The sequence below is a fragment of the Solea senegalensis genome, linkage group LG8 (assembly GCF_019176455.1).
Source record: "Solea senegalensis isolate Sse05_10M linkage group LG8, IFAPA_SoseM_1, whole genome shotgun sequence".
NCBI lineage: Eukaryota > Metazoa > Chordata > Actinopteri > Pleuronectiformes > Soleidae > Solea > Solea senegalensis.
The window spans coordinates 22,885,569-22,901,806 of record NC_058028.1 but is presented as its reverse complement, the minus strand read 5'-3'; the positions used below and the strand labels follow the sequence as shown (position 1 = coordinate 22,901,806).

Below are 16,238 nucleotides of genomic sequence, written 5' to 3'. Positions count from 1 at the left end.
ACAATGCATATATTTGCATAAAGCAAGCACATTTGATAAAAGAGTAATACAAAATTGAACAATTGCCTGTAGAACAATCAATCGTATTAATTGAGATCATATGTTAATCATTTGACAGCCCGAGTATTCAGTATGGACACAGTCTGCATGTGTCAGCACAGAAATATAGGGATACGCGTCCTCAGAACATCTCAATAGGAATTTGACAGATCCCAGCGGGTCAGGATGGGTTCCATCAAATATTTTGAAACTGCAATCCAGTTTGGGCTGAGTTTGGTCATGCTCTAATGGGCCGCAATGGTAAAAAAAAATATTTGAAACCTCTCTCAAGATACATCAAAGAAATTGACCGGTGAGGACACAGTATGGTCTAAGAACAGGGACAAGAATATGATCATTTGTCTGGCCATAATGTGGTGTTTGACATGTTGGTTGTGACTATACCACATGAAAGTGTTCACATAAACAGGCAGAAACTGGCGCTGCACTTTTCACTTAAGAAAATTAAACTGTAATAATATTCACTAGAGAAGTGGCAGCTCCTAAACCTCTGTATAAACTCTGTTGTCAAAGTGGGAGAAATAAAATAATCCTATAATTACAAGGCTGAGGTGATTCCAGGAGTTGGCAGGGAACCACCAGGGTGAGGATGAAAATTTTGAAAAAAGATAAGGCCGACACATGAGGCCATTTTGTGCATGAGAGTGAACACGTACACAGCTTCAGACAGTGCGTTTCCAAACACAGTTAAGTCGAGCCACAGTTGCACTGCACCGTTGAATTTAATTAATTTGTTTGTCCAGTAAGCACAAGCAAATAATTGTTTGTTTTTTTTGGAATAAGTCCTGTTTTAGTCGGACAAAGACAATAATGAATTATTTGTACAATGTAAGTGAACTGAATGTTACATTAATATTGTGAGGAAGGCTGGCGAACCATCAACTAACTTAGCATACTTTGTCCAAACAAATATGGCTTCATCTCAGACTACAAGCAAGAAAATAAGCAGGGGTAGAAAAAAGGAAAGGCAGAATGGGAAGAGGGAAGGAGGCTGGTGACATGAAGCAGATCACTTTTATTGCGTTGCAGGCAGACAATGTTGTTCTGTGAGGGAATCCTGCTGGAGCCCTTTGAAACAACAGTGTCCTCCAGAAAACCCAGTCTGCAACACAGGGAGAGAGTGTGTGTGATGAAGCTGCTGCTCCAAATAAGGGTGTTCAAAGCCTGCAGAGGATGGGAATATCCTCTACGACTACACAGACACAGGATTTCACCTCTGTCATATTCGTGCCCTTTTATAATTCTCCAAATATCACACCTGAACCCGCCCCACACCTTTTGTTTTACTCTCAACTCCCCCCCTCATAACTTCACCCTCCATTTCTCCTCTCTCCTTGCCTTCCTGCCCGAGTCAGTGTTTATGGCCAGTGTATAGTTACAGTGTGTCGACTAGTGACAGAGTGCAGGCCTGCTTCTGAAGGCTCAGGTCGAGCTTATAAGACAACACATTGGCTACGGGGCCAGCTACAGTCACGGTGTGAGAGAAAGGGAGAAGGCAGGGAGTGTGTGTGGTGACTACATCACTGACAAACTGTACTATTTATGCTAACATGCCTCATTAAAAACGTGACAGCTACAGCAGCATGATTAATCATGGTTTAGAGTGGCTGTGGAGAGTCGGGGGGGATAAAAGATTTGACCATTTTTGCAGTTGTTAAGGGAAACTATGTTGAAGGAAATCAGTATGGTTCAAACTGTGGGGGTCACACTGATATACAGTACATACATTACACACACACCAAGAAATAAGGAATAAATATCTAATTGTGATTCTTTTGACAGGAATAGCGATTGCGATTTGATTTGCTATATTATTATTCTTATTTTCATTCAAAAAACATATTTAAAATGGTTACTGTGTGATATTTGTGCAGATCTGTGAGAAAACAATGATGTTCTCTTCACTCTGTAGAATAAGATGTGTATAGATCAAGACTAGAATATAAAGAATATTACAATCTTGAAATCTAAATCATGATCATTTCAAATAAAAAAAAAAACATGTTTTCTTGTATAAAGAGTTTTGGCTGGGGATTTCTGCAGTACCTCATTATTAAGCTATTTTGCACTCATTGTATCTTGTATCTCTGTATAATATTAGAGTGCCTTTCAATCTGAAGATGCTGTGGGCATATTGGGATTTTAATTATTCAAGGTGAAATTGTGCAGCCCTATCATAAAGTAATTATTTCACTTTGTTCAGTGGCCTTGGACATTTGGCACTGATGCTTTCTTTACGTTTTATCTGAATCTGTGTGGTTTTCCTCTAAATACTCCCTCAGTCTAAAGACATACAGCTTAATACGAGACTAGAAGCTGACCCTCGGTGCCAATGCAAGTGTAAAGTGTCTTTATATGCTGCCCCAAGTCTCTACAGTGTATGTTGTTTTGAGGCCGCCCCAGAGATTTCAGTTCTATGCAGTTTTAAGGAAAAAGGCGGTGAGACCAAACCATCATTTTTTGTAGACTTTAAGATATTTTGGGGGATTATTTTAACACTTTATTTGACCCCACAGGTGAGTGTGAAAGCCAAGGACTGGATTTAAACCCAGACTGATGCAAAATGCCTATTAGTTATATTAGTTTCCTGCACTTGAATATAATTGGTCATTGTATTATATTTGAAACGTGAATCTACTATACATTTTTCACATTGTCTAGACGATTATAATGACTGACAATGTGATGTCAAGACCTCATCTGACATATGGTGCACTCTGAGCTTCATGTGAGGTTACTGCAGACCAACGACTGTTTACAGAGTGTCTCTGTAACCCGGGGCTGCTAAAGCAGCCACGCTTGTGGCTAAAAGCTTGGCTGTTAAAATATGCAGCAAATCTAAGTCGCACCTCTCACTGAGTTGTGTGGAGTGAGATGAACGAGTCTAAGTGTGTCCAAGCCGCAGAGGGGAGAAAAAAAAGCCAACCTTGGAGATTTTCCTGATTCCCACAAAACCACAGAGGCCAAGGCTATGTTTACCTGGGTCATAAATGACAGGACCAGAGAGGAACGCAGCCAAGAACAAACTTATGTCAATTTAATCTTGTGTGTATGTGTCCATGCATTATACATATCATGGACTCATTGGGGGGAAATGCAAGTATATAGAGGGATAGCCAGTAAAGCAGACATTCAGTTCAACAATAATGGTCACCTGGTAACAGTTTTTGGTTAACCACCAAGCCGGATCCAAAAAGGAAAGCTAAGTGAGCTCAGGCCTTACCATTCAGGACTCATAATCAAATGATAAAATACTGAATAATAAAATTAATCCATTGTATAATAACTAACAGTTCTCCTAATTTCAAAGTCTCAGAGTCAGCTAGAACTATTTTCTGATGATGGTATTGGATCCATTCTGTAATGATCCAGAATCTCCTCCTCTATGTAGATTCATATTTACATATTAGATTTATAGCTCACTCCTGGTGAAGTAAGCAAATTCAAACAAGGTAATTGCCGTCAATATTTTAATGAGGTAATTGAGAGTACATTGCGCTGCTTCTCCTGCTAAAGTTATCTTTTGTGTTGTTGCTATAGACACCAGTCTGTGAGTATTGCCTTTAATTAATCTGTCAATGTAATTCTATGCTTGCTGTATTTGCTTTGTGCATCTGGAAAAGTGTAAAGTGAATTTATTGATTTGTAGTGCAACCCTGCTTTGCTCAGTAAATTAAAATTATGATGCTTCTTACTGATCAACATTGTGTGAATACATTGTCAATAACAATAATTCTCTGTGGTACATGTACTACCAGTGGTACACAAGCTTCTACTGGTGGTACTTGGAGGGAAATCAGACATACAGTTCTACTCTATATACCAGGGTATGTGATCAGTGTGCGTAACAAAAATTAACCTTATCACCTTATCTCTCATTCCACCTTAATCTAATTTCGCTATACCAGTGTCTGAAGTATATGTCATGAACAGGATGATGAGAGATCAAATTATCTAATTGGGATTCAATCTGCCTCCTGTGAAAAGTCCACACAGCAAAAATTGTGAACAATCACAAATGCACTAGTTACACTTAATTGGACCAGGACAAAAATAACTTATTTGAGCCACCCAACCAATAATACCCAATGTCCAATATTACAGAAATGAATACAGTAATTTGTACCAATTACTGCAAAACATCATGCTTAAACCACTGATATTATTTGAATTTTTACATCATGGCTGATTGTTCAGTACAATTCAGTGTTTTCATTAACACCCTCTTCTAAACGCCGTCATGCAGTCACAACAGTTCAATCTTAATCCACACATTGTACAAAAGTACAAACAAATGACTGACCTGTCCTTCACCAACATTGTCTGTGTCAATGATGGTGACCACACCAGGGTTGTGTGGACTACGCCGACTTGTGCTGTGAGATGTTCCCTCCTCATCTGGAGTCCCTGCCGGCACGGTGCCGGCCAACTGTGTAACAACTTTACCCACCATGGTCAGGCCCGTCTTTAAAGTCTGCATTAAAAAAGACAAAATTATGGATAGATATTAGATATTTGCTTAAACTCCTGAAATAATACAATCATATGAGTAAGATCTCCACAAATTTTATTTAAATTGTTACTGACACTGAAAGTGAGCAGAGGTGCCAGGTACATGACTGTATGTGCAAATGTGTCTCTGTGTACAAGCACCACGTTCACTTGATGCTTGCTGATAATGTGTAGTGCTGATGACTTGTAGCACTGTAGCTACACAAAACACTGCGTGTGTATGTGTATGTGTGTGTGTGTGTGCGTGCGTGTGTGGCTCCTCTGTGTCCGTTTAAGGCCCAGCCAGGGTGTCTGGCTCAAACACACCTCTGTGGCTCGATCAAGGGAAATGGATAGTGCTGCTTAAGTGGAGTCTATCTCACCTACTACACTGTCTTTAGCTAATGGAGTCCAACGTGTGTGACTGTGTGTCTTTGTGTGTGTAAGCGCCAAAGGGGCCCCGGAGAGCCTAATCAGGCATTCAGACTAGGCGGCCCTGTCAATAGACTGTGGCGCCTCGCGTTTGTTGGGTCTGAGGATCACCCACTGTCTCTCTTCGCCACTTGGCCAGGCACACTAACAGTGTCTGCAGCCTGTGTGTATGTGTGTGTAAGATTCCACAAGAGCCATCAATTATTAAGTGGGGCGTTTGGCTCCTAATTGATCAACACTAATGTGTTTTCTAATCACTGCAGTTGTGGAGTTCTTAGTGGTAGTCCAAACAGGGGCTATTGATCGGCTGGTGAAGAAGGGGGGAGACTGGAGGCAGAACATGTCTAAAAAAAACACTCACACATACACACATGGTGCATATACAGATATGACCTGATGTTGCCATCTAAACAAATTACAACCTAATTCTTATCAAAGAGCTTTTACAGTTGTGCATCCAAGAATGAAAGCAACAGGACTGATGTGATTTACGGCGAGCAGAACTGGGACTCAGAGTCAGAGCTGTTGCACTGTCTTTTCCTTGTTATAAACAAAAGCCATTACAATTTAATGCAACTCCCCCTCCCTTTCCGTTTCCATGTCTCTGGACGTCAGCACTAAGAGCCAGCGTGTCGCGCCACAAGCCAGAAGGAGATACCTTGTCATCCATATTGAGATATATGGTCCTAAATGAGGAGAGGGCAGGCGAGCAGACTGCCTGTCTGCATATCAATGCCCCCCGCCATTGTCTACCCCTTACCATGCTGCTTATCTATTAGTGTCATAGTGGTCGTTTTGATGTATACCACCATTAGCCTACTAACGAGACTTCCCTCACACTACCTGTAAGCATTCATTAAGTAGGAAATGGATACACTTGCTCTTTGTTCAATCAATTAGCACCTTCTCTGAGACTGAATGGAGAAAACAGACTACAACACTATGAAGTGCAAGTTAGTTAGCATGTATTTGCAAGAAGCTAAATCAGACCAGGAATGACATCTGGTATCAAAGTGGGCTATCGGTTGTTCATGAGCCATCTTAGGGACACTCCCCTGTGGAGTGGGGAGAATGAAAGCCGTTGGAGTGAAACAGATTACAGTGGTTAAAAAAAAAAACATAAAATAAAATAAAATAATAAATAAAGCAGACAGGCAGGTTGATGAAGTGTCTCATAAGAACAGCACCAGTTAGCAGGGCAAGCCAGGTGGATCCAATGTCAGCACATTTACAGATGGCATAGGCAGACCTTGCCATCTGTAAATGTATTGTGAGCTACTTCTAAAATCGGAGTAATAACCAGAGGAATTTCTGACAGAATAGAGTCAGAAAATAACAATCCATTTCCAAATGTTGAAGAAAATAAAGTACACACAGTCAAATGGTCAGTGGTAAGAAAAAAATAAAAATAAATGTTTGAGGATAAATGTCAATAACGATGAGAATGCCATGCAAAATACTTGTTTTTAAACTGGCTGTGATCAGTGGGAGAGTGGAGTCGTCAGAAGATTGGGGTTAGATCACCAGCTCTACTCCAAGGGCAAGACACCTGACACCTTATTGTTTCTGGTGGCTACGATGGCAGCATGTGAATGGATATAACAGCTTTGTGATGGAAAACAAGTAGCATATAAATGCATGTAGTTGCATAACGATGCAAAACTGTAGTTTATTGTGCTTTGATTGGTCATAAAGACAAAAAAGCTGTATAAAACAGATATGTTTAAGACCTTTAAGAATATCCAATTCATCTCATCATAAAACACATGTCGTACCAAAAAGATGCGTGAAACCAAGCTTAATTTTGTTCAGTTGACCGCTAAACTTAATGTAGCGATGTTGTCTATGATCAGTGGTGGGCTGACAATATCAAAAAAGATTTTTTTTTTTGATATTATTATTTTTAATAATCAAATGAATGTGTGTCTGAACGTGTCTGAATTCAATTACTTTTTCAGTATGTTATGATTATATTTCCAGAAAGAATATGGTTATTTTTTGTGAAGCAGAGCTGGATTTTCCTGGATGTCATTAAACGCATCATAGCTCCGTGGACCTGCTCTAGTAGTATTGCTGGCCTTTCGTTGAAGCTGCCATTTCCTATTTGGTTATAACTTTGACTGACGTGTGTCGTCAGCCAATCAAAATGTGATATCATAGTGACAGAACGCCCCAGGCCCAGCAATGTGTCTGGTGCTAGCCCCTGCTGTTGTCATCAACGACGTTTGAACCTTTGGGTTTTGAAGTAAGCTATGATCACTGCATTAACACCACCGATCGATCGTGTTTCTGATCTCCTTCGTGTACACTTTTCACAGTGATCGTTTGGAGAAAATAAGGAAATTATTTCAAGAGGAAGACCTACATGGACCTACAAGGCACATATTTTCTGGTAGTTGGAGTGTTAATGATAAATTGATAACATTTTCTAGAAGTGGTGAGGACAAAGCTGTTGATCATAAATAGTGCTGGGGACGTTGTGGAAGATGTGGAAACTGGTTTTTGTGTCATATAGTGGCTTGTGAAAAACAATTTTGCTTGACAAGTTTGCTGACTGACATAACGGAAGATGTGGTGGTAATGATGCAGTAGCCTATAGACGCGCAGTGGTGTGTGTGTGCTATGTCGTTTTTTTTTGGTTTTTTGTTTTTTTTTTACTGAAGGCCCTGACTGGAACCCCACGGTACGCTACTATCTATGATCTCTATCATGTATTGCTCATTTTTCTTCTCTTTTAACTTCCATCTGATGAACCAGTGCTGTCATTTTGGTTTCAGCCACTTTTACCATTGTCCTAGTTTCTGATTGGCAAGGATAGCAATCTTATTTCCAGTGTGCTGGAAATAAGATTGGGGTCTATGACACATCTGGAAGGTGCCTATTCTCATGTAAAAGCATTTTAGTATGTCACATGCCTGTCAGTTAGGTGGTGGTTAGGAGAAATTGGCCGCTACTTCTGAAGTGTGAAAAAGGCTTAACAGGAAACAGCAGGGTTCTATACACAAATGACTAACTCCAGAACTGTGCTGAGATAATGCTGGTAAAATCAGATAGCACTTAACAAAACTTTTTCATTCACTTCAATTGGGAAGTGGTCTCAGAAACTTTAGTGTCACTGTACGTACAAAGAAGAATAGACTAAAAAAACGGTAAATGTGTCTATGTATTGTCACTTACTTTGGCAGCATTGATCACTGTAGCTGTATAGGACTGTGCATTGTCACCGCAAGCTCCTCCACGAGACTGATGACATCGAATCAACTGCAGAAAAAAGATGTACTGATGAGTATAAGACTCAGTGTATATGTCTACAGAGGACACACAAAGAGAAAAACTGGAGGAGAGTCAGACTTCAAACATCAAAAAAGTTCTTCTCTCCTCCTTGGAGGTAATTGATTTTGGTTTTTAAGAAAAAATGCACAACCAAACAGCCAATCTGCACTGATTAAGTTTCAAATACAATATCTCTTCAATAGTCCTGTTCCAGCATTACACAGGTGACTCACAAAGCTACATTTCGTAATTTCTGGAAATCCTCGAGCAGTCCCACAAACACTGGCCCCATCTGTCAATTACCTAAGAGGGCCAGCACTCAAAACACTATTATGCATTAAATGTATTGCAGAGAGCGCAATGCAACATTCTTGTTTTTTGAAAATACTTAACAATTCCATTAAAGACAACAGAAAACTCCCATGCATCTGTTGATTTTCAAAATGTTATCATCTCTAGTGGACTTCTAGGAATGAGTTGTTTATCCAGAGAGATTAAAGAGGCTGAAAATAGATAAAAATGTCTTTTTTGGATAAATAAATATGTCAAATTTTCTGATAAGGCATTACCACAAAGGATGAGTGAATAAGTGTGCATGTAGTACCTTGTTCTCAGCGTAGGCGAGCCAGCGGCTTCCCAGAGCTATTGGATTGAGGCTGGGGCCAGGACAAGGGTAGCAGCCTGAAAAGACACGGGGGCACCAATGGAAATTAGAGAGATTCCTATTCATACACTTTTTTTTAAAGAACCTCATCAAAGATTTTTCTGTACCAAAAACAACAAACATTTAGGGATTTTAATGAGCCTCTCGCCTGGAGAGTGTCTGTAACTATCTTAAACCATTAATGTGTTTGTGGGGAGTCTCTTGTTTGCGAAGATAAATGGGAGTCTAATGAGGGTGACGTGTCTGTGCATGTGTGAGCCTAGTATGACCTAATGTGAGACTGCGGTACTCGATAAATTGAGGATGGCTCCTCTACTGATTGACCAGCACAATAATCCCAGTGGGGACAAACTCAAAAACCGAAGACGCACACACATTTTACAAAAAAAAAAATGTCAGTAGGAATAAGTATAGCAACCAATAATCTTAAGTGACAAACAGAACACTGTGTTCACTAACAGATAAATGTCTAAGGCAATATAAGGAGGAATGTTTCTCTTCCCACTCAAACACATGTGGAACTAAACAACTACAAGACAAACAAGAACAAAGAGCAATCTATGACTAACACATCTAAACACAACAAAATGTTGGCCCAGTAATGAACATGTACGGTGTGGACTTGCAGCACATACACATGTACACACAGCTGACGCGTGGACGTGTGTGGGGGACAAGAAGGGGGCTCTCTGACAATAATTTAGTGCTCTGGGAGCAGATGAGGTGGAGGCAGACAGTAATGTAGTGTGTTGTGTTGGAGGGCGGGGTGGTTGGGCGGGTGATGATGGTGGGGTGGGGGGATATTGAGGTTAGCCACAAGGGTTGTTGGTAGCGCCAGAGAAGCCTTTTGTGCCTCTCCAAGGCCAAGGGGAGCCCAGGCGGTGAGATAACATGTGTTTGACATCCTAAGGGTGGAGGGGAGGGGGGAGAAGAGCGGGGAGAGGAAACACATGATGGATAGAATCAAAGGAAAAAGAAAGCAGGGCTCAGGCTTCTGAAGGCCGAACCCTATTGCCATGACCAATACCAAAATAAGGCCCTGCACGCACGCCGCAAGCCAACGACGCTTCGTCTCTCGCTGACTGCATCCCTATTTTTAACCATGACACACTTGATGATCAACATGAAACATGTAGATCCCACCAAGCAGATAAGCCCACACTGTCAAAGGAAAATATGTAGAGAATAAGTTCAGGAAAATAAAAAACACGTATTTGAGTGGCAGGATCCGCACAGGAACATGCTGCTTCAATCATTTTTCAGGGAAAACTAATTGTATAGTTGACTCTTACAGAGTATTTCAACCCTAACCCAAAAAAAAAATCACCTTACATTTCTTAGGAGCATGAAACAATTTGTATATTAAAACGTTTAAATAAAAATGCACTAATTTTCTTGTGCAAAACCAAAAGCTTTCTGTCTGTATAAGCTTTGGAAGCAGCTCACTTGATCTTATGCTTTTTTTTTTTGCTTTAGGTAAATTTAGCTTAATACATCAGATAACTGAAAAGCTTTGCTATATAAAGTACTTCAAAAGTATGTTTGTGTTTCAAATCAAAATACAGGGAGCAGTACTTCTTAACAAGTTTCACTTGCAGGTACTTGAAACCTCTGCAGTAGTGTGGAGTGCAGGTGAAAAAGCAGAAAACGTAATGCTTTTAAAAGCAAGCATACTGTCGTGTTGTGAGGCCAACTCTCAGATACACAGCTCACCCTCTGGCACGGTGGATGCTCTGCATCTCAGCAGCTCCAACGAGAGTAGTTCTTCTTCTTCTTCTGCGGTTGAATGTACGCAACCGGATGTGCCCGGACTAGTGCCCACACCCGGAGGCGCTACGGTGGTGAGAGGAGTGGTGCAGATTTCTGATGACGAAATCAAATTAAGGAAGTGCCGATCCAGTTCGCAGAGCCCAGGAAAACAATAAAACCCTATTTTCTCAGCAGTGGCTGAACTGTTGTTCTGAAAATTTAGGGTTTCATAAACGAGGTAATGACGCAGAAACACACACACAAACGCAGCGTTAATTGGAGCTTCCGGTCTATGTCGCCTTTAAGGGATTGGATGTGACTGATGGTTAATGTGTAGTTTTAAGTGTGAAATTATTTGAGGCCCTATAAACCAGGCAAAAGCTCAAAGAAGCCATTTCAGGTGAATGTATACTATGGTCTGCAACCAGTGTTAAGTGAGCTCAAAGTTATTTGCTCTATATGTTCTATATGTTCACTCTATGCCTCCTTTTCTTTTATACTAAAAGAAATCTGAGCTCTTATGATTCTTTTTTCTTTTGAAACTCATAGTTCAGAAAGTCCCATCATACAGACCGTCACACTTGTAAGAAGGAAAATTTGTACATCTTTTTTTAAATATTAAAAAAAGTACTTTGTTTTTGTTTGAAGGTCGACAGGCTGAAATCGGTTTGCCTCAAAAAGGCACAGTAATTATTAGGAGTATTCCATGGAACCGATATCCAAACAGCTGCCACTGTGCCATAAAACATTAGGTATCAAACCATGATTAGTGGGTGTTGTTTCGCTCAGTAAAGCTGCACAAGGGTGTGGAATGCACAGAAAAGGAGGATTTGCTGCTGATGGTGTCTCAGTCTCACAGCACACACAACCTCAACGCAGGGAAAGATTATTAACATGAGACGAGCCACAAGTGTTCAAAACAGTAAGACATCTCCACAGTCACATCCTGAGAGACGTGGACATTGGACAGAAGGAGGTCTGGTCCAACGCAGAGCTCTGCACACATCACAGAAGCCTTTGTTTACTGCTTTTAGGGCCCAAACAGACCAAACAGCATTATGAAGAGGAGGCCCCAGTATTCTGAAACGATTAATAACTATTGAGCATGTTTGGTTTCCTGTGGCCCAGACACTGATATGGAAGGCAGGCAGACAAAGAGGAGACACATTAAAGCCAGCCTGTAAGGTCAGTTTACTCCAGTCAATGACTTAAGTGGACAGCAATGGCCTTGTAATACAGTCTGGCCTTTCTTTCGCAGCATCTTTCAGCAGACATGGCAGGTACAGCCAGGAGAATGCAAGTGCTGTGTTGTAAACAGTTTCCTCCTGTGTTCAGCTTCAAATGGAGAGCTTCACATCCTACCCTGATAAAAGCAGTGTAAACATAGCACAAAGCTACAAATTGCTGCCCGAAATCACAGGCCTCCATGGCTGGCTCTACAATGACCAATGATCTGCTTTGCATTTGTTTAGCTTGAGTGATGCCAACACGACAGAGTCACTGATCATGTTTGGCAATGTTAGTGTTAACTTACGTAACGGCCACTGTTTTTTGAACTACTGCATATGGTACACAACACTGGAGGTTTGTGCCAACATTTCACAAATATATGTTTCCACTGGAAACATTTCATATGTGGGGACAATGTGATCTAAATGGCTGTTCCTTTTCCACAACTTCACAACAGCAATTTAAATGGGGGTTAAATACCCCAATAGATGCTAGTTAAAAATCAGTAACTGAAAAAATGTAAATCAAGTAATTGGACAGACAGCTAGACTTCTGTACCTCCTCGAGACTTTGTTTACAGCCTTGGGGAAATCTAGGGATTGGAGAGTTTGACCAATCAGGGGACAGTTCAGGAAGAGAAGGTATTCCTATTGGATGGTCTCTGTAAAGCAGATAATGCATATATGTCCCTTTTGTTGAAAATAATCCAGCACCTGTGACAACTGTCTACACTGCAAAACACAAATATTTGTCAATATTTGATATTTCAGTTTAAATAGATTGCCTGGTTGAGGACAGAGAACTGTGATCCAAAAACATAATTACTTAAAGCTCCTGTGTGTAATATTCATGATGGTTTATTGGCTGAAACTGAATCTACTACTTGTAAGTGTGTTTGTATAAGTGTATAACCACTTAAAAATAAAAATGTTTATCATAGCCTAAGAATAAGCCTTTTATCTGGACTTTAGGCAAAGGGTTTTGATTTATCGAGGCAGCAATCTTACACTGCCATGTCTCTACAGCAGACCAAAAGGATCAGCCAAAGCGTGCCTTTATGGCTTTGAAGTGGAAGCTTACATCCTTTCCGGCATGCAAAGACCACCACAGTTCCTGGATGCACTTTAGAACCTGCCGTCTCACCATTACATGTCACCAGTTATAACAAACTGGTCCTTTAATGACCTGGAGATGAGACTCAACAATGAAGCGTTTTTATTGAGGACATTCTGCCGACAAAAGCTTGAATTGTCTTATGGTGCACGTGAAATGCAGTTGGCAAAGAACCTTTTGATATAATGGGATGAATATTAAAATTCCCAAGACAGAAATATTGTGTGTCTTGAATCCTTACTTGTGACAAAGAACTTCTTGGTGAAGGTGCAGCTGTCAAAGGCGGCAATCTTCTCTTGCAGACTCACAACGAGAATACTGAGGAAGAAAAACAGCCCATTTGATACAGCGGACAGAAAAGTGCAATGCATCATAAAATATAAACTCATCAGCTAGGCCTACATACTGTTTGTTGCAGTGGAGATCATAGATGGGTGTCTTGAATTGAATTGATTTAACCATTTCGCCTGTTCGCAGAGAATACAGGTCCGCACAACAGTAGGGAGGGCTGGTCCTGAAAAAAGAAAAACCAAAACACATATAGTTTCAATGAGATAAAACTTAAGATACAGACACTAGTACAATCAAATTACATTGGAAATGTATCACAGAGTACTACTATACTGTAGGGATATCATGTACAGTGCAGCTTCTAATGTCATCACCTTTTATCCAATATCAGCTTTGCTCTGTTTGTTGCTTGTCAATCTGTCATTTTAGGAAAGTATCTTAATACCCTGTTTTACATTAAACAGCAAAGCACAGCAGCAGCGCAACACACGGTTTACAAATCAAAGCACCAAGAAGAAGTCTGTCAATGAAAGAGAACTCTTGTCATTGCAAAGCTCATTAGGTACATTAGGGCAGAATTCTGGCATTATTAATCAGTAATTTGATAATCACCTTTCAGCATAATGTAAATCAAGTGATCTGAGAGAACAACACTTGTGCACCTCCTCTGGGCTCTGTTTACAGCCTCACAATTAAATCTGTGGTGTGACGGGAGACTTCAAACACTGTTCCACTTCATCTACTCTGCATACAAGTCCTTTCCGCTGCTGCAGCACAGACAAAAACTTCCTATGCTGCAGGGAAACCAAAAAAATAAAAGTCTAAAAGAGTCAGATGATAAACATAATAAAATGTGTGTCAATAGAGATTGCCTTTTTTTCATGCATCAAACAAGGAAAAGGAATATCATAACAAAGTGCAGATGAAACTCAACAATCTAATTCAGTGGTCCTGCCTATACTGAAGCAAATCCATTTCTTCTTTAAACCCATTAGTGTATTGTAAGTATTTGAAATTGAATTTTCTTATCTAGGATTTATTTAATTAAATCAATTTATGTAAAAACACAATCTATGCAAACAATTATTATTAATAATAATTAAAGTAATTGTTATTGTACTTTCTGAAGGTTTTAAATTACTATAACATTTCATTTATAATTAATTTGCATTTGTATGCATTAGTCATGTAACACAGTTACACAAATCTATTACACAAATTAGCCAACAGCTTAAATATGGTGCATTCACATGTGATTGTTAATTAATGTGTCCCTATTTTCAAAGTTAAATTAATGAATACAAATGGAAATTGAAAACATTACATAATAAAAGCCCCTTATAATTAATTTAAGTTAAAGGGCCGGCATGTAAGAAACAATGAAATCTAATAGATTCTTATCTTAAAATGATTATATAAATACAAATGCACATGAGTATAGTCCATTTCTTCCAATAAACCCACCTAAATGTGACACAATGGACCTTTAAAGAACATCACATAAATCAGATGTGATTCAGAAAAAAAAAGGTAAAAAGGCCTTGATGAATGAGACCCATTTTTCTATTTTTCAGTAATTTCTTGCACTAATTCTCATCACAGTGTTATATTAAGCACTGAACCATGACTAAACAACGTCTACTGTGAATAGGTCGGCACATAAAGTCACATAACTATAATGTTTCTCTGAGCGTCTCCCTGGAGAACTCATGCAGTATTTGTTTCTCACTGATCTACCTCTTCTGAGAGTCCACAGAGTGAAAGGAGGGGAAAATGAAGGGCAAGAGGGGAAATGCTTTGTCATGCAACACATTTACGAGAAGCCTTTCTATCAACGCAGAAAAGAAAAGGTCTACATGAGGCAGGCAGCGGCTGGTGGCGGAGGGAAATCCACACATAAATCTTCATCAAGCTGGACTCCCCCACTACCACCACCAACCGTCCCCCTGTGCCCTTCCCCTCTGTGTGCAAGGAAATCTAGCGTTCTCTAATCTCCATCACCCTTGGTGAGGCATATGGTGCCATGCTGGCTGAGGATGCAGGGGTGAAATGCGGTGTTAGTTTTGTTTCGTGCGCCATAGGACTAAGTGCTTTCAACAGTCTATTTAGTCTGCTTGTGCATACTGAGTGCAGTTTTATGCTACATCAGTCTTAGCATAGACAAACAGGAAACACTGGCTAGATCTTAAAACTACAACAAAGGTCAAAGAGTTTACCTGTAAAAAAAAAATCTAAGCTCTTAATTAATAAAGGAATAATAGACACCCCATGAAAGAGGAAAAACAAAGATGCTTGCATTGGTTATACAGAGACCATGATGGTGAGGTTAGGCTGATTTGACAAGTTGATCAATGAGGACACCCCCTTCCTGCAGACTAGAGCCGGAGCAAGACACCATTAGGAAATAACAAGTTTAAACAGTGGACAGCTATTGCCAAGTCCCAGAGGGAAATCTGGACATTATTCAAACGACAAGCTCATAATGGGAAGACTTTCATCCATTATAAGATACAGATGACCTCAGCCATGTTGAATATTCCTGCAGAACACCCTGCTCCACTGACTCTGCTGTGTCAGTGTCTGTCTTCCTTCCCAGTTCATAACCACTGCTCCCTTTCTTCTTTATGATGGAAACATATCTGGTACTCTCATTCAAATCTGTGACACGAGTGCACACTTTGTAAGGAACCAATGACAGGAGTAAATTAGCCATTTCAGAACATACGGAATATCCTTATCGGACTGTCAGACAGCAGCAACACTTTAATAATACTACAATCCTGTCTGGAAGCATGAAGGGGTTAAGTGAATCACAATCAGCTACAGCTTTTAATTTGTTCCAGGGCCCAGTTCACAGGACAAATTACAACACAAAACTGAGAGCGTGCATCAGGAACATTCTATTAAAATTCATCAAGATCCAGACATTTTCTTC

General features: G+C 40.1%; 1 protein-coding gene across 3 annotated transcripts in view; it reads right to left on the bottom strand.

Moving 5' to 3' along the window:
* Positions 1-16,238, bottom strand: part of bcas3 (BCAS3 microtubule associated cell migration factor) — a 310,652-nt gene that overhangs the window by 265,175 nt on the left and 29,239 nt on the right. For all 3 annotated transcript variants that reach the window (XM_044031520.1, XM_044031522.1, XM_044031523.1), the window contains exons 8-12: positions 13,419-13,526; positions 13,254-13,330; positions 8,861-8,937; positions 8,161-8,244; positions 4,364-4,534 (exon numbers count right to left, since the gene is read on the bottom strand). In XM_044031520.1, coding sequence (XP_043887455.1) covers positions 4,364-4,534; positions 8,161-8,244; positions 8,861-8,937; positions 13,254-13,330; positions 13,419-13,526 — 517 coding nt within the window. The remainder of the gene's footprint in view (positions 1-4,363; positions 4,535-8,160; positions 8,245-8,860; positions 8,938-13,253; positions 13,331-13,418; positions 13,527-16,238) is intronic.